The 21,920-nt window shown below is 37.7% G+C and overlaps 1 protein-coding gene across 2 annotated transcripts; it reads left to right on the top strand.

Moving 5' to 3' along the window:
- The first annotated feature begins 3,195 nt into the window (after positions 1-3,195).
- LOC131681407 (leptin receptor gene-related protein) lies at positions 3,196-4,279 on the top strand. 2 transcript variants are annotated; one of them, XM_058962166.1, is made up of 4 exons: positions 3,196-3,296; positions 3,525-3,599; positions 3,671-3,848; positions 3,913-4,279. In XM_058962166.1, the coding sequence occupies exons 1-4, from the start codon at positions 3,205-3,207 to the stop codon at positions 4,012-4,014; spliced, it is 447 nt and encodes a 148-aa protein (XP_058818149.1). In that variant the 5' UTR covers positions 3,196-3,204; the 3' UTR covers positions 4,015-4,279. The 2 variants fall into 2 exon arrangements, with proteins under 2 accessions (XP_058818149.1, XP_058818151.1); XM_058962168.1 differs by lacking the exon at positions 3,196-3,296 and adding an exon at positions 3,404-3,457.
- The last annotated feature ends 17,641 nt before the right edge of the window (positions 4,280-21,920 follow it).

Here is a 21,920-nt window from a genome sequence, read left to right on the forward strand (position 1 = left end):
CACATGTTGATGGTCATGTTCATGGTTCGAATGTTAAACAAACAATATCTGAAATGGTTTCATTTATTATCAAAACAGTAAATAGACCTAATGTGAAATTATTGCAATATATTATAATGTGTTAGGGACCCATCTCTTGTAAATATTTAGAACATAAATTTATTATTTCTATTGTAACCATTTGCATGAGTACTCTATGTATTTACAATTTCACCTAATAGTTCAATCCCAGGTAATACGTAGTTCTCTCAATTTGCAAAAATATTTCGGCCAACCTTATGTAAATGATAGCAATAGAAATAATAAGCTTTATGTTCTAAATGTTTACATGAGAGGATGTTCTAGTACATTATAATATATCTCAACAATTCCACGAAATGTCTATTTACTGTTTTATTCAATAGCGAAACCATATCAGATATTGTTTGTTTAACATTCGAATCATTAGCATCGCCATTAACATGGACAATATCACATATGGTACTGGATAATGTTTTACTATAGTTTAACAATTCAATTCGTCGTTACTATTGGGGATATTGTAGAACTATTGTTATACTCATGAAATAAAATCTAAGTTTATATTGTAGGAACAATACAAAAACAACACCTCTAATGGTTACCTGGGACTGGACGTGCAAAGTGAAAAAAGTAACTGTCACCGCGAACCGGCAATGGCCTGTCGTTGCGAACCGGACATTTCTAGACGATTTTCATTTTCTTGAAATGGACAGTGTCTGGGTAGCTTCGTAATATCCTGGCTGTATACAAGGTGTATTTGGAAAACATATTTTACAAGTTACTTAGATGCATGTAGATGTAGATGCACACAAACAAATATGCAAAATGCGCCGCAGGCACGTGCAATTTCATTATTCCTGACAGTTATGGTTAATGTTGTTTTGCACAGTTAAGACAAATGATAACATAATTGATGTCATGTTCGAGCTCTATTATTTTACAATACCTACCTACAATACCTATCAATACCTCATCGGCAGAAATCTATGCCGCATCGGCACAACACTATCATCGGACTGTGTCAAATGGTTTTTAGCTATGCGGGGTTGCTAAAATAAATGGTCAGAATAATAATATGAAGCAATTGTGTTCTTTGCTCGATAGCGGAAATAGCTCAATTGGGTAAAGTGGCAGTACCACTGATGTCAACATTCAACTCGACACTTTCCAGATAGCAGGTAATCAAGTCCCATCGATGGGTTTAATTAATATCGATAGAGTTGAAACCCCACGCGAGCATTACAAATGTGATAAACTATGCGCAAAATATCAACATTGTAAGGTTCTTTATTTTTGCCTACCCTTTTGACAGCGTCGATAAAGTGGTTTCTGCACGCTTCTACTAAATTGATCATTCATGTTTTCACAATAAGTGTTATTGCTGCATTAAAGTAACCTATGGTTAACATGGTCCATATAATACTAAAAACACACTATATCAATTTCCAATATTATGCGTCAAAATCCCACCGTAGATTTATATGTTCTTATTTGTATAGTATTTCGCCAGAAAACTAAAGTAGAGTAGAAACTTGGAACTAAGCGACTATTTATGTATAGTTCACGAAAAAAAAAATTCGAAAAAAATCGTCGTTTTTGTATTGTAACATAATCTAACGCCATATTCCCCAAATGGTTATCCGGCTGAAAACAATACCCCAAATGACAGAAACAATTTACGGTATGATATGTTTATTGTCGAATCACAAGAACAATAATAAAAATAATCCATTTGTTGTACTCGTTTATTGGCGATTTGCGGCAAAACCAAAATTATTATGATTCAGCTCATGAACTGGCAAAGTGATACAGTTTGCTTTTTTTCACCCGCAAGTGTGTCGTTGCTTACAACAAAAACTTCATTTTGTGCTCGGAAAAAGCTTACCACTGCCAAAATATGAATGAAACGAGTAAGAAATTTAGTTTTATTTGCAATTATTTTTAAATTACAGCCATTGGCAACTATTTCATGCAGAAAAATTTAGCATATTTAAACCAAAAATATGCGTTATTGAATTCAATCAATTATTGTTTATCACTTTAACCAACAAAATTATTAATTTAACAATATTTTTTTATTAGAAAAACAATGTATTTTTACTTTCAATAAAAACATTTTTAATTTCAATAATTTTCTTTTATTTTCAATAAAAAATTTTATTAGAAATCAAAACGATAAACTTTTTTATTGGAACAATAAATAAATTTTATTGAATTCAATAAATAAATTTATTGTCTCCCGACCAATAATTTTATTTATTGAATTTAATCCATATTTTTATTGAACCTACAAATCTTTTTTCTGCGTGTTGGTTCATACATTTCTTCGAAATGTAATCGGGGTATTATTGTGGTTATAAAAAATCGTTCCATAAATAAAGTTCCAACTCGAAACCGAGACCTAATCAGTACCAATGTCAAATTCCTTCCTATTTTGGACTATGTAGGAGATTCATTGAAGCTTATCAGAGAGAAGGATCCGTTGTGTATGATACAAAGCTAACACTTTCCTATTAGCCGGATATATTCTTTCCTCGCGTTATCAGGAGAGTTTCATGAATTTACACCATCTCATGAAGGTTTAGCTTAACTTAGGAGGAACGGGAAATGATGTTGCGGCGGCTACCGTGCTCAACAAATTACATTTCAGAACAGCACACATTTCTGCGATTAATATTAGAAACCACTATGTTTTACACCCTTTTCGCAAGATGTTTACTCATCATCTTATAAAATGATGGTTTTCTTTCATTTTCATAAACAATTATCAACAAATTGATTGGTGATTTGTGTTTAAAAGTTATTTTTTTACCAATATTTACAGAAAATATATGCACTATGACAGAACAGAATCAAATCAGCAACACTTTGCTTTCTGCGTTATTTGTGACCGGTTTCAACGTAGAATCGCCAATCCCTAATAAACGTCTTATCATTCAAGAGCCTAACGACCTGTTCAGGGTATCATCCTAACAATATGTGGAATCGTTGGACTATATGGGTTAAAGTTCGTGTATAATATTTTTTTATTAGGGATGCGGAAAGCCTCGTTTCTGTGAGTCGTGTTTTCAACTGGATCATCTGGCAGCTCTGTCGGCCGAAATCAATTTTGGCCAGCTAGGCACATCATTGACAGCAACGGAAAAATATTTTATTATTTATTACGACATTTGTCACTGTCAAATGTTAATGATCATAGGAATTGGAAAAAGTTCAAAACAATCGCCATCGCCAGACTGCGGAAAACTTGCAAAAAATGGCAGAATCTTTGAAAGGTAAACACTGTTTTGAAATGGATATCCTATAGCTAGTCATCCAAAGAAGATGGTTAATAATATATATTATGAATGCTATCAGAAAATATGTTGTTAGTACTCTACTAATTGTGGCTTTCTTTTCATTGTCCTTCAACTCCCAATGACGACCCAATACCAGTGTAAGTATACTTTGATTTCTCAGGATTTCTCTATCAAGCATAATGTATAATTTGACAATTGTTTCAGAATTGTAATGCTTGCCATGTTAGGCTCGATCGGAATGACAATGATCATCTTGGCGTGTGCGCTTCCGTCTTACAAGTGAGCCTGCTTTGTTAATCGAATTATGGTGTATTTTTCGGTGACTCATCGTTGGCGTTATTTTTTTCCAGAGTCTGGTGGCCCTTTTTTGTAGTACTGTTCTATCTAATCTGCCCTCTTCCAACACTTATTGCCAAACGAAACCCATCAGACGACGATGAATCGCGGATCACACATTCCATGTTTGCAACAATCGGAATTGTCATTAGCAGTTTCGCTTTGCCGATTGTATTGGCCCGGGCTATGGTGGTAAGTTCATTGGTGAGAGTGTGACCACCGGTGAGCATTAGTAACAATGTTTTATCCCTTGTAGATCCACGGGGGCGCGTGTTATCTAACATTGGCCGGTAACGTTATCGCCTACATCACAGTGCTTGGATACTTTTTCGGGTATGATTCGGGAGAATCCTGGTAAAGGCGCTAGTCCGAGATGCAAAAATCATCAATAACTGTTTATTACCAACTACTGCTTTGCCGGAATAGTCGAAATAATCAATTTTTCCATCATTAAATCGTTCATTTTTTTGTAGAACCAACTTCATCTCATTGATACGTTAATATGACACAAAACTGTGTCTTCTGAATCTAGTGGTATTAGAATTTATTTTCTATTGAAAGCATAATTGACTTATGGTTGAATATCATACAATAAAAAGCGTGATTATTATTTCAAAACAAAACCTACAACGAATAATTTGCTGTAAATCGTGTCCTACCATTTTTGCATGTCTCGCAAGTGATTTTAATCTGTAATAATGTTACATTTGTTTTTTAATCAGTTCAGTAATCTTATGTTGAATAAAACCATCACCATGTGAAGTGGAACATTGGACCTAAAGGACACGCACTGATTTTTGTTTCTTTTAGATATTTAACATTTTTTACGTCTAGCGTCAAATGCTGCAACCCCAGATCTACGGCCTTGACAGTCCACAAGATCTCCCGACGTACAAACAACGCCAGGAGAACTTAAGCGTTCTCTTCAGAGACGTTCTAAGCGATCTATTACAGAAATGCTAAAGGTAGCTGCGCCAGTGGATCCTACGAACATCTACACTAACTTGTCTACTGACGAAGGCGACTGTGATGAACTCCAGGAGCGAACATCTACTGTGTCTAGAAGCAATAGAAAAAGGAGGAATATCTCCTCTCATAAGCTTCGTTGTAATGGCCAGAGGCTTCGTTCGGCGAAAGAGTGTTGGTTCCTGGCAGGCTTTATTTTCGACACCGCGATTCAAGCTCAGACCAAACCATACTGGGGCAAAGAGGGCTCAAACGTGTACGAGGAAAAAGTCGTAAAATATAAGACCTCTCGGGAAGACGGGTTACCCGGTAGCTATCGACACTACGTGACTTTAGAAATGCGAATGAAAAGTTTAATGAAAGCCAAGAAACGTAGTTACTGGCTTCAGTTCGTTGACGGATCAACGAGAGAAACATCGATGAGCACTCTTGGGGACACAGCCCAATATACGAAACCGAAACAATACTAACGAGAGCGTGAAATATTCAAACCGTTGGATATTCGATTTCGCCAATAAGATTTGTCCGAATTCAGCCCCGGCACAGAAGACATATCGCGTCGCACCTCACTCCGATACCGCAAACGAAACACCGTTTTCGATGGTGGAGTTCCTGCTTGCTCTCTTATCATGTAACAATAAAGCCCCAGGGCGAGACAGAAGCAAATTCAACTTGTTGAATCTGTCAGACCCTGCCAAAAGACGCTTGTTGAATTTATTTAATAAATTTCGCCATCCAAAAACTCATGCCTCCGATCAGAACTCGTATCGGTCGATTACAGTGCTGTTCAGTATCCGGATTTTTCGAGAAAAAGATCTTGTCTCGCCTCAACAATTGTGTTGAAACAAATGGTTTACTATAAAATATACAATTTGTCTTCCGCAGAGGCAAAGGGACGAACGATTGTCTTGTGTGGCTCCAAACAGAAATTCAAATAACCTATGGTAGCAAAGAACAGATGGCATGTTTTTTTTTTGATATAAAGGGAACTTTTGATTCAGTTTCTATCAAATTTCTTTTTAAGAACCTGCATCAACATGGTCTTTCACCGATTTTAACCGTCTTTTTGCTAAATTTGTCGTGTTTTCACGTGCATGTTCGCATGTGGATTTATCAACATTACGAATTAGCTACATAGGTCTTCCCCAGGGCTCATGTCTAAGCCCCATGAATTACATTGACGAATGTCTTGCCAACTCCTGCTCGCTAAGGCAGCTTGCTGATGACGGTGTGGTCGCTATTACAGGTTTCAAAGCTGTCGATTTGCAAGGACCATTGCAAGATACCTTAGACAATTTGCCTTTTTGGGCTCTTCAGTTGGGTATCGAGTTCTCCACGGAAAGAATGGAACTAGTCGTATTTTCAAGAAAGAGTGAGCCAGCGCTACTGCAGCTGCAATTAACGGGTCAAATTATTACTCAGGTTGTTATAACCTTATATTCAAATATTTCGGTGTATGGTTCGATGACCTGGGGATGCCACATTAGGTATCTGAAACAGAAGTGTCAACAAAGGATCAATTTTCTCTGTACATTAACCGGAACATGGTGAGGTGACCACCCAGGAGACCTGATCAGGCTGTGCCCAACAACGATATTGTCTGTGATGTATGTAATAGCCCTGACTCAAGACGTCAGAGTGATTCGATGAATGATGACTAGCAATCCATTTCTTAGCCTACATGATCAATGATCATATCTGCAGACACTACATCTCTTCCTTGTTTTATTAGTATTTTAATCTTTTACAATTTAAAAAAAAAAATAAGTTTTTTTAAATGATTTACATGCCTGTCCTACTCAACTCCTGTTGGCATGTTTTTCATATTCAATCGTTTTCTTATTCTTTTCAACATCATATGAGAGTACATATGGATTGAAATTTGTTGCCAATTTGTTTCGTTTGTGGTATTTTCAATAACTACATGACCACCATATTTGAATATTTAGCTTTACCAAATACAAATATGTAATTTGTATTTGGCCTTACTTTTGATATCTCCCAACGCTTTCCTTTTCCTTTGTTCGTCAGGTATTCGGATAGTTATTTATCTTCGAAGATAATCTAAATTTGTGAAAATGTCCTATTCTAACCATGTGCGAGAAAGAGAGGCACTTTAAATTCAAAAAAAAATATTTTAACTTTAAATTTAAATTCGAATAATATTTTAACTATAAAACTCGACCAATTTGTTGGATAGTAGGCGAGGTCTTTTTCGAGACAGTTTTTTCCTTCGGTTTTTTTCTCTGCATTATTTTGCTGCAGTTTCAGAAGTTTTTATTAGTTGGACCACTTCAGACGAATTCTCGGTTGTGGAGCACGGAGTACTATACAGTTAATAGCTAGTTCAGAGTTCCCGGAACGATTTTGGCGTCGTTGTGCTGCTCTTGTGAACGGAACGTTCGCCGGTCTACCGCTGCTGGCTATGTTCAGAAGTGACCTCAGCGGTCTTCGTACAGGAGACTAGAAAGGCATTTGAGCAGATTGAGCGTGCTGGTGCGTGGTACGGATGGAGACCCCAGCTGTGGCTGCAATATACTTTGCGGCTAGCAAGTTTCAGCAGTAAAACTGACACTGCAGACGTCCGAATGTATTACGACAGGGGCACAACGCAGTGTGATGTATCTGCAATTACCGGTGAGATCCTTCTGATTATATTGTTTCTGCTTTCAAATTGTTGTCATTTTTTCTATGCTGCTCATTATCGCATAGTTGTTCCGTTTTCTATGAGATTTTCTATCTTTATGGGACTGATTTGCGATTATGGGCAGTATAGTGGCTGGTGATTTATTCCTTCTAAGTATTTCATTGCTTTTTATTTTCATTATCTGAAGTATATCCATAAGGTGCGTGGATCGCCTGTCTCTAGTCAAAAGATAATAATATCTGCACTTACTTCCTAATTCTTCGGAATTATGAAATTATTGTTAATATTATCTGACACAGCACGATAAGTTTGAGAGCGAGTAAAGGCGCTTTAACTTAGGCTTAATAGCCAGGGCAAGATGTAAATACCTCTGTCCCATCCCAAAGAACCAACGGAATGACATTAACCTTCTTAGCCAAGTCACTTCCAACGATTTATTATATTCCCTCTAAGCTGAAACGGTCGGTACGGTTGTCATCGTCTCTTCCTCCTTTAAGATTCAAAACAATTCATCAATTAAATTATTCATTAAATGAATAATTTAATTGCCGTCTAGTTTTGAATCAACTTCAAACCCCAACTCTGCACAGTAGGCCTGGCCGTTTTAATATTTGTGACATATGAAAATATGCTTCAAATATTAATATTGACAAGAAAAACACTACAGACTAACTGCAGTGTTTTCCAGAATGCTTTTCAATACTGGCTGTGTAAGGGTTAGAAGAGAATAGAATACAATAGAATATAAAACTCGACCAATTTGTTGTTCAGTTGCACATGTATCAACGATGAACATTACCCTAATAAACATCTTATGATTCAAGAGCCTAACGACCTGTTCAGGGTATCATCCAAACAATATGTGGAATCGTAGGACCACTGAGAACTGACATACAAGTAAATTTTTCAACTTGTGTAAGAAATAAAACTGTCGCTTTGAAATGACAACAGCAAGTAGCAATTTGCCACAGGACGGCGCTTCGATCGGCCAGCAATCGCTATACGGGACTTGTGTGCAAACTTGGGTACAATAGTGATTCACGCATGCGAACCTGTATGCGATGGTGAATTTCAACGTATTTTCATTTAAATGTTTACACAGGTTTTTCGGGAAAGTTTGTTCTAGCTTATATGTCTGTTCTCTGTGGTAGGACTATATGGGTTAAAGTTCGTGTATATTTTTTATTAGGGTATCTTGACACCACCTACGTCAACCGCAATTTATTGTTTTCTTTCTAGATGGAACAAATAATTTCGTTCTTCTCTTCGATTATTTTCCTGTTTCCTGGTTGCGTGTCGGTTTTGATTAACCCATTCATGCCCAACGTTTTTATTCAGCTATAACTTTGGATTGAGATAAGATTTGCTCACAAAAACAAGTAAGACTAAGAAAGTTGATTATTGCCTTTTATTTATTTATTTATTTATTTATTCTTATTTTTCATCTGACCTATGTTGGTCTACATAAAATGTAGTTGAATGGGAAAAGCCCATTTCAGGATATACTTCAGAAGCAATCCTCAAATGGGCGTAAAACCCATTATCTTTTCATATATTCACACCTGATTACAATGGATTCACACTACAAAAAAATATAATAACATAGTACACAGCATTACATAAATAAAAAATACAAATATTACAAAAAATGAATCTTAAAATCTAAGTCAACCTTCTTAGTCTATTTTTGAAAACATCACAAGATAAAGAAAAGTCAAAATGGCCATAAACACTATTAAAAACATTACACATCGCCCTAATGGGTTCGTTTTGACCGTACTCGGTGCGTTGAAACTCGAGTCTTAAAAAGTTATGCGATCTGAGACTTCTCGGGGGCACATTGACATTTATTTGTGAGAGAATATCTGGAGCATCTATTTGGCCAGTTAATATCTTCCCAACAAATACTGCTCTAAATGTGTTCCGCCTTTTGGCTAGGGTTTCCATATCGAGCAGACGACAGCGATCGATGTACGGTGGTAGCTCTGTTGGGTTACGCCACGGCAGAGTTCTGAGAGCAAAACGGAGGAATCTTGCCTGCACTGCTTCTATTCGGTTGATCCAAATGCTTGTGTAAGGACACCAAATGGGTGCTGAAGCTTCCAAGACAGATCGCACAAGTGAAAAGTAGAGTGCCCGCAAACAATATGGATCAGTGAACTCTTTGGCGATTCTTATAATGAAACCGAGATTTCTATTTGCCTGTGCTGTAACATGAGAGTAATGATTTCTGAATGTCAGTTGTGAGTATTTGAGCATTAACAGTTATAAGGATCAGCTCTACAACTGAAGTTATTGCAGTTAGTCTGATTGGATTCCTATGGAGCAGTGCTGCCAGGGACAATTTACGTTGACGACGGAAAATGGATTTTTCATATATCTTCGTTATCGTGCAATATTTTTGAAAACTGATGACACTTATCAATTTAGACTCTCTTTGGCTACGTTTTCCAGGCAATTGAACTAATTTAAATATTCTAGGAGAATTGTATTGAGCATTGGAAGGTAAAAATTGAGCAGCTTCTAGAACTGCAAGGGAAGCACCTATCTTTATGAAAAAAGCTTTTTGTGTTTCTTAATCTCACTGTTTTCAGGGAAAATAATTTTGAAACCCTACATGCACTAGGAAAAAGTTGGGCATGAAAGGGTTACGACCTCTGCAATAACATAGCAAAGATAATACCCTTTACCTATTGTACCCCCATACCTATTTGACTCTATTCTACTCTATTAGCCGCATGTTGGACCACTCGTGATAAGTCAAGATACCATCACTCTAAGATTCACAGTAACCTTTTCATCGCGTTTGATTTCAAATTCATACTCTCACACTCGCGTATTGGTTGATTTATATCATTCTCTGGCACCAATACACTTGAACCCTTTTAACGAAAAAAGCATCATTTTAGTTGAAGTGAATCTGAAGATTTCTGCCTATCATGAACTAAATCAATTGTTGCCTATTGTTGCTCCATGATTTGACCATAGTAACATTTAATAACTTGTGTTCATGTTCAATAGCACTCATGAACTTTATGATTTGTACTGTTCAACACAAGGTCGGGGAGCAAATCGATAAAAAATGGCGATAGTTTGGAGTCTCAGGAAACCTCTGGTGAAGAATTTTTTGAAAAAAAAAAATGAATTGGCCTTCACAGTTTAAAAGTTTGTATGAACTGGGGTGGTTCTATAGGAAAGATATCCATGAATGGTCTCCTGAATTTTCTCAACATATATAACCCCTTAATACGTTGCAAATTTAGACAACTTGTACGACTGGTTCCGGTTCGAATTTTATTTAAAAATTAGCTCAAATATGCATCTTTCGTTGTATTTTCAATATCTGTATAAAGCGATTTCAAGTAAAAACTTTTTTACTATTCTAATTTACCCACTTTAATACACTTTATTATAACTTGTTTCAATTCTGTAGTGTGAACATACTATAATAATGTAATCTTAACTTATCGTGTTATTCGACGTGTTTTTTAAACGATATCCATCGAAGTATATTTTCTTTCCGGTAATATATTCTGAATTACATTATTGAATTCTCCACTCGAAAAAAAAAAAATCTGAAGAGATCGAAAAGCTTAGGATGATAACAGCAACCGTTAAATCTACACTAAACTTCTATCCTTTTGATGGATGATTGGCAGATGTTCGGACCAGCCCCCAAGCATTGCATCAATCTAAAACTGGAGCAGTTTAATCGGATAGAATTGGAATTTCTTTCAAAGTATATAAGGGATCCGACAGAGGATTCGCGCTGCATATGATTGACCAATCGATAATAGCTGTCGATGAAATCAAGCGTGTGATTGAATTTCCTAGTTTGAATTTTTCTTAACCTTCCGGCACTCGCGCGAGTGGCTCCCGAATGAGCAGCTGCTGGTGCTGAAAGAAGATTTCGCATGAGTTTCTGAAGGTGTTGCACTAAATAAAAAGGGGGCGAGTGCCGGAAGGTTATGTTCTGGATGTGGAGCAGATCTCTTAGGTTTGGTACTGATCCTAAAGTAGGCCCCGGAGCCGAACATGAAAGCCTTCGTACTTTCACGATCGAGCAAGCCAGAGAAGAGACCGTGAGAGTCCACCCCAGACGGTCCCCGTGGCTTGATCAGGGAATAGGGGCTTTTCAAAGGCTGGCCATATGCCAGCCAGTAACAACCATGGCTCGGAGGGCCGCGTGGCATATTCCAGGTAATATTTGATGTTTTATAGTACGCTATATGTTCAATCTAAGTTTAATGAGTGGCTATAAAATTACCATAAAACCTCAATTGTTACTAGGGATATCATTCGACTCAGTTTGTCCAGAGCGGAAAAAGGCTGTGTAGGTATGGATGTTAATAAAAAAAGTCACACAATTTTCTCAACGACGGTAGAACCGATTTAAACAAACTGGGTCTTAAATGAAAGGTACGTTGTTTCCATCAACTGCTATTGAATTTCATTCCAATCCGACTTCCGGTTCCGGTGTTACGGGTACAAAGCGGCCTTATTGTAAATTTCATATGAACTGATATCTAAGTGATTCAAAATTTATTAAAATGGGTGCAACAGCAGTTGAATATGGTAGTCTAGATTAATAATGGCTAACAAAAGTCTGTTTGAACACATTGATCGTGTTTGACGGTACCGGAGGCCCGGGGGAAATGGCAATATTTTAGATTGACATTCACATTAGTTTTTTGGAAAGTTATGAACCGATTTTCACAAAACTTAAGCTCGAATAAAAGTTACAACGTTCCTATTGAGTTTCGTTCTGATCCGATTTCCGGTTCTGCAGTTACGGGTTTATGAGTGCGGTCGCATACAAAATTCCGATTCAATCCAATACTGCATACGAACATTTGAACATGATTCACTCGGAAAATTCATGCGTTCAATATTTCACTTGAAGGTACGCTTGTAGTAAACTTTTCTTAAAGTCCTTAATTTAATGTATGCTTCGTTACATTAAGAGCCTATACTTCAAATGCGTTGGTAATCAACGGAATTTTCGGATGAACATTTGTAAGTAGCGGTTTCCCACTACTCGGGTTCTGATTGCCCGGCGGACCCTTCTTATCAGGGCGGCCTAGGTGTTTCTACGAAGACTTTCGGATTTTCGTAACACAACAAACAAAAAAGGAAAAAAATAAACTAGATTTACCGACTTTTATTTTCTCTCTCCTCCGTTGCATTCTGCTATCTTTGCTGGATGTTTCTGGTGGCAGAAATGTTTGGCGGATTCTTGCCACTTCCGACCGGCCGGGTACCCAACGGCCGCGTTCACCTGCAGTTTTCGTTGGCTGCTACGGCAGCGGTCCTTAGCTTTTAGCTAGGGAGGAAAGCAAGGCTCCTTTGTCGGAACCTCTCTAGCGACGGTGGTGATATATCACCGGATCGCTTACTCGCCGCAGGCGATCCCGGAAGTCACCGCAGTGCACTTCCCAGAGGGAAATTTGTCCACCATGCTTCGTCCTCTTTGGCTATTAGTTGGGAAGGAGAGCAAGGCTCGTTCGGCTTATTCTTCCCAGCGGGGGCGGATTGGTGCGTCTGGATCTTTTGCGGTTGGCCGGGGAAGTGGAAACGCCATTTTTCAGCTTCCCCCGACGGCAATCCAGCACCAGAAACACTATCAGTGCCCAAACCACGGGTCGGCACTTTCCGACGGATATCTTTCCGTTACAAACGCGCACTTCTCTCAATTGTTGTGTCGGTCAACTGTCCCAAAACTGCGTATCGGGGACGTCTTTTCTTCACCGTGGTCTGTGGCAACCTATCTAAACACTATGTCATACAAATTCACGCAACAAAAACTATCTAACCTATCTGCACGAACAAAACCGTTCACAAAAGCGCAACTATACAAAAATTTACAAATTAAACGGGTACATTTCCACTCAGTGCTAAATTGTAACCCTGACGGGTTACACAGTGTAATTTTTAAAATTACTCTTTTAGAAAATGATGGTGGTCCTGAAAACGATCGTTATTGCTGGCGTTAGTTCGAGCGATGCGCTGGATTTGATTCTCGTTGGATGCTTCTGACTTCCCACTATTTCTGGGCTTAGCAGTTGCGTGATTTAATGTATCCATCGTTAAAAATGAATACATATGCTAAACAATATGAAAGTAACGAATGACAAGCAAAATACAAATCAAACGATGAAACTGAGAAAATTCCTGAGCAATAAAAAGAAGTGTGAAAACGCAATTGGAGCAATACCGAGAGGAGAAGGCAGGGAAGTAAGTAAGGATTGATTTTAATGATTACGCACGAAAGTGAGTACCAACACACTACATAACAGGCATGTACAACTTTTGAAACCTTACTGTAAAGTAAGCACACGCACAAACACACTGTCCCAAATCGTTGAGCTGAGTCGGTAGGCACATCGTCACTGTCGTGTTATCTTATGACAAACGTCATTTAGCACGTTTCGAGAAAAACGATTTTCAAAGTTTGATGTTAAATATCTTGAAACTTATAAAAGGTTGAAACAATTCAAAGAAGTCAAATGATGCTTCTCTCAAATATTACGAATATCGGTTGACTATATTAAGAGTTTTTACTAACTTGTAAGCAAAAATCGCACAAACACGTGTCATAGGTGTGTATTGATAAAATTTGTACGACTTGTCATGACTGTGCATGGAAAATTATCGACAAAATTAAAGCATTAATTATTATCTTTTATTGATATCTTCTGCTTTATTTCGTCTAGAAACAATCGGTGAGATGCATTTCAGAATAATATTTTTAGTTCCAGTGTTGCCATTTCCAATTTAAAACTAAAACGACATTTTTCTCCCAATGCCTATACTATTATTTTGAAAATTATTATGCCATTGTGTTTCTCAGCCATTTTAATTTTAATGTTCAAGTTTTGAACGTTTTTTTTGGACGTAGCAACGATTTTATAACATCAAAGTTATAGTTCTTTGATAGTACATTTTTCAGTAAATAAAACAGCGTTACTTTTTAAAAATTATTGATGTTTGAGTATTTTCGAAATTAAAAGGCTGGTGATCATTTTCAATGTTAAATCGTATGCTGAACCTGAAAATGAAGTTCAAAAAATTTATAGTAGGACAGTTTTTGAGTTAAATAATTTCACTACTGTTACAACTTGTTTTACGACTTCTACGCGGACTCACATTTCACTATATTTAACGGTACACTAAAACACGAGCATTTGGGTCGTTTTACCGCGGTCTCCTGGAGAATTTCACACGGGTGGACTTTCAACCCTACCGATGGTCTCTGGGCAAAGTATAATTATCAAACTGAACAAAATAGCAGACTAATTCACTTCAAGGACGTCACTAATTATACAAAAACAGCTTATATGGACAAGACCTTACATTTTATTTAGACAGACACAAAATACTTGCGCATAATACAATTAATTCCACTTTAGCTGTGTGGAATATCGTTGCGGCCAGGACGAACGTTGGTCGACTTGCTGCTGCGATGGGTTTCCGGGGACTACGAACTGGTACTGGAACTGCAGACGAGTGTTCAGACCGGGTGCTTCCGTCGGTCGGGATCCAGATGCGGCGGCAACTCGGCCGTGTAACGTGTGGCCTGCGTTTCGATAATGGTCCGGGAGTGGTACAATGGCTCTACACTTTCGCGCACTTTTCGACACCTATTGTGGCATCTTTTGACCAATAGTGCACTCGCGTCGCTTGTGGTTTTTTTGCCTTTGCCAGCAAAACACTATACTGGGATCCTAAGCCGTACCGAAAAATAACGGGGGGATCGTTCTTCGGATCTGTCTGATCCCACTTTTTGTGCAAACTACAAAACGGATGAAACGCACAGTCCCGGTATTGCGATGGGACGACGCTGCCGCGGTTCTTCACTCCACGGACCGAACTTTAGTGATTGATCCCGTTTTCGGCGCGGGAAGCCCTTTTTATTTCCCCGTGCTCCCGGAAACCATCTCCACTCGCGATCGATGACCTCTTCTCGTGTATCGCGTAGCAAAAGCAAAACATTATTTACAAACATGTATGGGTTGGTGCCCCGATAAAAAGTTTATTTGAATTTTTAGATCGGATTGGTTGCATGCATAACCTTTACATTGTATAATTTTCACAAAATGAACAAATGAACAAAAAATGTAAATAAACTATCTGACATATAATATAAATAATTGAGTAAATAAATAGTGTAAATAAATGAATATGGAATAAATAAATAACAAACAAATAAATAAATAAATAAATAAATAAATATATGAATAAATAAATAAATAAATAAATAAATAAATAAATAAATAAATAAATAAATAAATAAATAAATAAATGAATAAATACTGACGGGCACCAACCGAAGACTACTAAACATGAAATAAACATCCATCAAACATGTAAACATGGAAGCTATGACATTTATTTCACATTTAGACATTTACTGACAATATTTACAAATATAACAAAATTTCTAGGGGTCTATATTAAGCTGGCCCAGTGACCACGGATTTATTGTGACCAACGAAACACAGGTCACAATCTTCCCGGAGTCGGGGTAAAAAAAAACGAAGTGTTTTTTTTCATCCTGTACTGCCGACGTTGAATGCGACTACTTCTCCTCCAATGTCAGTTTTAACTCGTAAAATGATTTTTCCAAAGGCCAGAGGATCTCTTTCCTACGAGTTACGCGCAGGGCCGTCGACAGCCGCGCCGGGCCCCAGGGTTTGAAGTACTGACGGGCCCTACCATATATGACTTCTTATTTCAATATCGATTAAAGAAATTATACGGATGCAACCGTTTCAATTAAACTTTTTTATTATGAAAATTGTTTATTTGACACGATTCAATACGTTGGCTTAACAGAGTCGTCAGCATTATAAACATGTAATAAATGGAAAAAATAAAAATTAATAAAGTAATATTTGTGGCTGGCCATCAGAATGGCTTACGTCCAACTTGCCATTGCAATTGGAATCCTTTTTTGCGGCGTTGCCATACAGTCCATATCGCCATCGTTCATGCTCCCTTGACGCACGTTAATGCCACCATCGTTAATGCTGTCCAGAATCAGAGCTTAGAGAAATTGACATCCCTACGTGAGCTTGAAAGAGAAACAAAATTCAATTCATGCCCGCCGCAATGAATCGAATGTTTGGTTTGTTTCCCTTGTCCTTCGATTTTTCGGTACAACGCATTCATGTTTGCATATGTTCGGTTTCAGGAGCAAACTGAATATTGTTTCTATGCTAGCTCGCAGTTCAGTTATGCTCGAAAATGTAAAAAAACTTCTGCCTTCAAACTGTCCATGTAATAAAAAATAAATGCTTTGGTTGGTGAATGAATTTATATTTCCTCTGCACTCAACCATTCGATTCTTCATAAAATTTCAGTTGGTTTGGAAGTGAATGAATGAGGGAAGCGTTAAAACTGAATATTGTTTCGGCAAATTTATCAGAAATAAGCAACTAAATGTGAAATTTCGCACCACTGATGCTGCCTTGTTTCTTGTTGTTGGTACATACTGTTGATTTTGAGGTACTGGATTCAGCTATTGCAGTTGTCACTATGACCTGAACGAATTTTCTTTATCGGTTTCTGAACATGGTAAAATCGGTTTTGGAATCAGTTGTTACACTTGCGCTAACATTCAGAGAAAAAACATTACGAAGGCGATGACTGGGATCCAACAGCGAAGTCTGCTGTTAAAAAGACTGAGACAGAGAGTTGTGAGAGAAAGAGTTTCAACTTTTGGTGAATACTAATGGGTAGAATAAGTATCTAGTTAAATTCCCATATTTTTCTTCATCAAATGTGTACACTGGAACCTCCATTTACGAACCAAGCCAAGGGTTCGTGAATTGAATTAGTTCGTAAGGAAGTGTTCGTTTTTTGGGATTTAGATCGCAAAAAAAGTTCGCTTTACATTCTTACTAAAATTCATTGGTTGAGCGACATTATCGATAGCCCCAACAATATTGGTATTTCCGAAACGGGCTTGACAAGTATATGATGAAAATAGATATTTGGTACATTTTTGAAATCCAGGATGGAGACTTCCGATTGAACAATAATCTCGATAACCCTAATAATTTGGGAATTTTTGAAACGGGCTTGACGAGTAGATGATAGAAATGGTAGCTTGGAGCTATTCCGAACAATTTCTGTATAAACTATGAGGTATTTTCAAGCGGGTTTGACGAATAAATGAGCGATGCCCTTTTGGAGGCCAAGATAGTTCCTTCTGGTTGAGAAAAGTTTTCTATAATCATATCATCCGCATCCCAAATCACTATATCTATGTCTATGCTATGATTATTTTATTTCGAAAATGTCAATATTTTAGGTTATACAGATAGGGTAACCAACCTAATTCGTACCCCTACATATTTTGGACCCTGTTAATGTATTTGCCTCCTACACTGCCAAGTTTCTCTGCATTTGTTTGGTTTGATGCAGCAATTACATTCCTTGGGTTGTCTATTAAGTTTCAATATCATTAGTTCATCTCTAATTGTTTAAAATTAAACAGAATCCACAGTTTTCAAAAGTATCACCGAAAACGTTTCATGTTTCAACGATAACCAAGAGGAACCGGTGGAAATGATTCATTTTCAAATTGGATTTAAATGTACAATTATAATATTTTTTATCGATTTAATTAGTTTGTCTGATTTGGTATTATTCATGTTACGTGTTTGAAAAGGTTTTTTCGCAATGTTTTATCTAAAACATCTTAAATAAATGGTGTCCACAATATGTCTTAAAAAAATTATATCAACTTATTTTGGACGCTTCTCGATTTTCTTTCTTGATAGCTATTTGTTTATCGAGTTAGAATAATCAAAGTGAAAAATTTCGTAACGGTAGGTCGCCTGCTCTTTTTGGTCAAATTATTTAGAAATGTTCAAACCAAAGGATGTCGAAAATCAAACGATTGAGGAACATTTCATTGAAGACTATAATATGACCAAAGAGGGGACTTCTGAAATCCATGTTGATGAAAATTTGTAGTTCGAATTTGTTGAATTCGACGAGCTATAGGTTGACAAATCTAAGAGACATATCACAGCTAAATAATGATAATAAGAGTGTGCTTGCTAAATTCCTAGAATCGCCTGAAACACTCACACGAACAGGAACATCACGATTCAAGCGACGTAGTCCTGCTGTTTTAACATTGCGCCGAACAGTTGAATACCACAAGGCGAAAACTGAAGAAAAAGGGAAAGTAAAGGAAGAGAAACAAAGAAAAACGGAGCTTAGAAAGAATAACAAGAAACCACCTCGTAAACAAACGAATTAAAAATAATAATATATTGTACAAGAAGATTCCAGACGAACTTTGAACCTTGATTTATCATTCACTTGAGGATGTTACTCCATAATACTGCTACAGATGAATTGTTTCACGAAATATATTATTGTTAACTCTATTGTATAACATTTATTGCTGCTTTGTTAAGTTTGCAGTAACCTAATTGTACCGAAAGTTTTTCTATTTCCCAAAATGATAGAACTAAAAAAATACTTCATGCAGTCAGCCTTCCATATAAAGATTAATGTACCATTTTTGATTGGCAGTCACAGATTTGCTTATGTTCTTCTTTCATGCATTAAATATACTGCAAAGAGAACGAGTCAGTAGGTCAGTTTAGTAGAAAAAACTTCACTGTTTCCAAAATATATTCAGTCACATTCAGTGTGTCCAAAGTATGCTTGGAACACTGTCCAAATTAGTGTGGAAGGGTCCGAAATGTGAAAAATTCATGCTGTGAAGAAATGTCATTTTCGAGTTTATGTCAATGTATAAAACATACATTGACAGTTTTCTTTCAAGAAGTAATTTTGGAGCAGACTCGTGCATGTATTGCATTTAAAAACATAGGCAAGCAAATATTTTTTTGACGTTCACGTGATTTCACTTTCTCTAGGGGTCCAAAATTGGTTGGTTACCCTATCTTAACTGGAATTCGCCATCTTAGTTTTCAAAATGGCTTCATACATTGATTTTCGTCATCTACTCGTCAATCCCATTCCGAAAATACCCAACTTTAATCAGTAACAGTTAGCTACGAATATGTTAAATTGTATACAACTTCATACTGTATTGTGCGTATTCAACCTTTTTTTACGAACACTTTTAAAAACACTTGCGATAAATGAAACAAGAATGGTTCAATTGCACTGTTAAATGAATCTAATAGGGTTACGTTCACGTACTTCAAAAAACCACTGGAACGATTGGAACGTAGTTGATTATGGTATATTTGCAGTGCCAACAGAAACAATAAACTTCAACAATTAAATTAAAATAAATTAAATTCAGTTAAAAATGCGGGCCCCCAAACCAGACCCGGGCCCCAGGGTAGTTGCCCCCCCTGACCCCCCCTCTCGTCGGGCCTGGTTACGCGACTTTAGAGGAGTGAGCCTGTCCACTCTCTGTCACGGACAATATGCAGGGATAAATGTCAAAATCGGAAAGAATAGTGCCTTCCATCAAACATCAAACGTCCTGCCAAGTGTCAATATCGTGATTTTTTTTTTGTAGCGTCAGATTAAAGGTTTCAGCCATCATCACAAGCGTTGAACGAAATCACAAACTAGTTTATCCTGTCAAAACCAGTTTTGACCACAATTAATGCAATCTACAGTGTTTACTATGAGTACGGAGATCAGATCAACTTGTTCATCTCCGCCACTCCATGTACTGTCTCAAGTACCTACTCGGACCACAGAATTTTCACACACTTTTTCATTCATTATATGCCTTTCATTCTCCCCCACAATCACTCAAATCCTCGTACACACTCTCACACACTCTACTTTTATTAACCTATTCACGGTACAACTAAATCTAGGGCGCCCTATAACTAATAATCAACTGTAACTCTCACACGAGAGTCAGCGATTTGAGTAAAATCGAATGAGTAACTCGAAACGGTATTTTCCAAAATCCAACCGGTTCACGATTGCAATTTTTCACTAGAAAATACCCAGAGTTGACTCATTCGAACTAAGCGTAATAATATCGCACAGATCTACGCACACATACTTCAACATGTATGCTGCTATCTGTCAAAACTGGATCAAGTACGTCGCAAGGCAATGATGACGAATTTGATGGTAAGACAAAAACATAACAAAAACAATTAAGGTAGACACGGACTGTTTGGTGCTGGCGATTTTGGACCGTTTTCTTGGCAAGTATATTGTTAATGATGATTTTTTCTTTACTTTTATGCATGTTATTGACGATGAAAAATAGTTCCAGGAAAGCAAAACTAATTACGTCGAAGAACACAGAGCTGGTGGAATCAAATGAAGAGCAGAAGCAGTTGGAAAATGCAATTCTCCAATGAATGCAATGAGCCAATGAAAATAAAGTGCGTCTCCCGTCTTTCGATACCACTCGGCGTTCGCCAAGGAATTCTATTGCATGGACAAAAATGCTGATGGATGTAGTGTATTTTTCTTTGTGTTACGAAACAAACGATATAAAAGCGTTATGGCCCTTTTGTGTTATGATGACATCCGAAAACAAGCAAACAGTTACCTAATCCCGTTCGCATTCTCTGTCACCAGCCGCTAGAAAAACTTCTCGTGCGTAAGGTCGATTATCGTTGGGGAATGGGTAAACAATTTGACATACATCGACGGACCTTACGTACAACTTCGAGACTGCGGGCTCCTAGAAAGTCGGAGGGTTCCGCCAGCCAGACTTCGAAACATTTACGCGTTCGGGGGTTGCGAACGGCGATTTTCGTTCGCTCGAGATCCGTTTTTTAGACAAAACGGGCAGAAATTTGTAGGGAATCCACGAAGGCCACAGTTCGCGCAAAGAATAGCACGCTGCTTGTCACACATTGCCATGTGATGGCCTACCCTACCGCAATTGAAGCAGGTGTTTATCGGTGGAGGGTTATGTCGGTTTATAACCTCTTCTAGGGTAAGTTGGGGACGAACTGAAGTAGCAGACGGCCCCGCTTGTGGCTGGTTTGAAGTATGCGACGGTCCTGAAGGTTGGTGGGAATTCGAAAACCTCTGGTTTTGAGCAGAAGACGGACCTGATCGATTCGAAGAATCTTGAGTATAGGACTGGGTATTGTTATTCCTATTTTGTTTGTGATGTTGCGAAACTGCTGATGTAGTTCCGTCAGACACTTGTGGCTGAGATTGTAACTGGTTATTCTTTTCCTTCTTCTTTCCTTTCTTCTCTTGTACTTCAACGGTATTCACCGTCTTCTCGGTCCCGAAAACTTTGTTGTAGGCCGAGAAGTTCAACGAATCTAACTTCTGTCCCGAGGCCACAAGTGTCTGCAAATCTACAATCGGAATGAACGCTAACTGTCGCTTATAGTCAACGCGCATATTCTGCTGTAAGATTTGGATTTTTTCGTAATCTGGAATCTGTTCGCTCATACTGCGAAACAGTTTTTCCATTTCGAAATAAAATTCGTGGAAAGACTCGTGTTTCTGCTGACGTCGCTGATAGATTTTCATCTTTATAAGCGCGTCCAAATCAGGATGCATGTATGTATGTCTAAGTTCGAACACCAAGTGTTGCCAGTTCAGAAGCCTGTTCGTGGACCTTTGAGTCATGTACCACTTTAGGGCTGACCCGGTGAATAAGTGTATGGCTGATTCGAACAACTCTCTTTCTGAAATCTGCTCAGCATGAC

This window comes from Topomyia yanbarensis, chromosome 2 (assembly GCF_030247195.1).
Source record: "Topomyia yanbarensis strain Yona2022 chromosome 2, ASM3024719v1, whole genome shotgun sequence".
In the NCBI taxonomy this organism is placed as follows: Eukaryota; Metazoa; Arthropoda; class Insecta; order Diptera; family Culicidae; genus Topomyia; species Topomyia yanbarensis.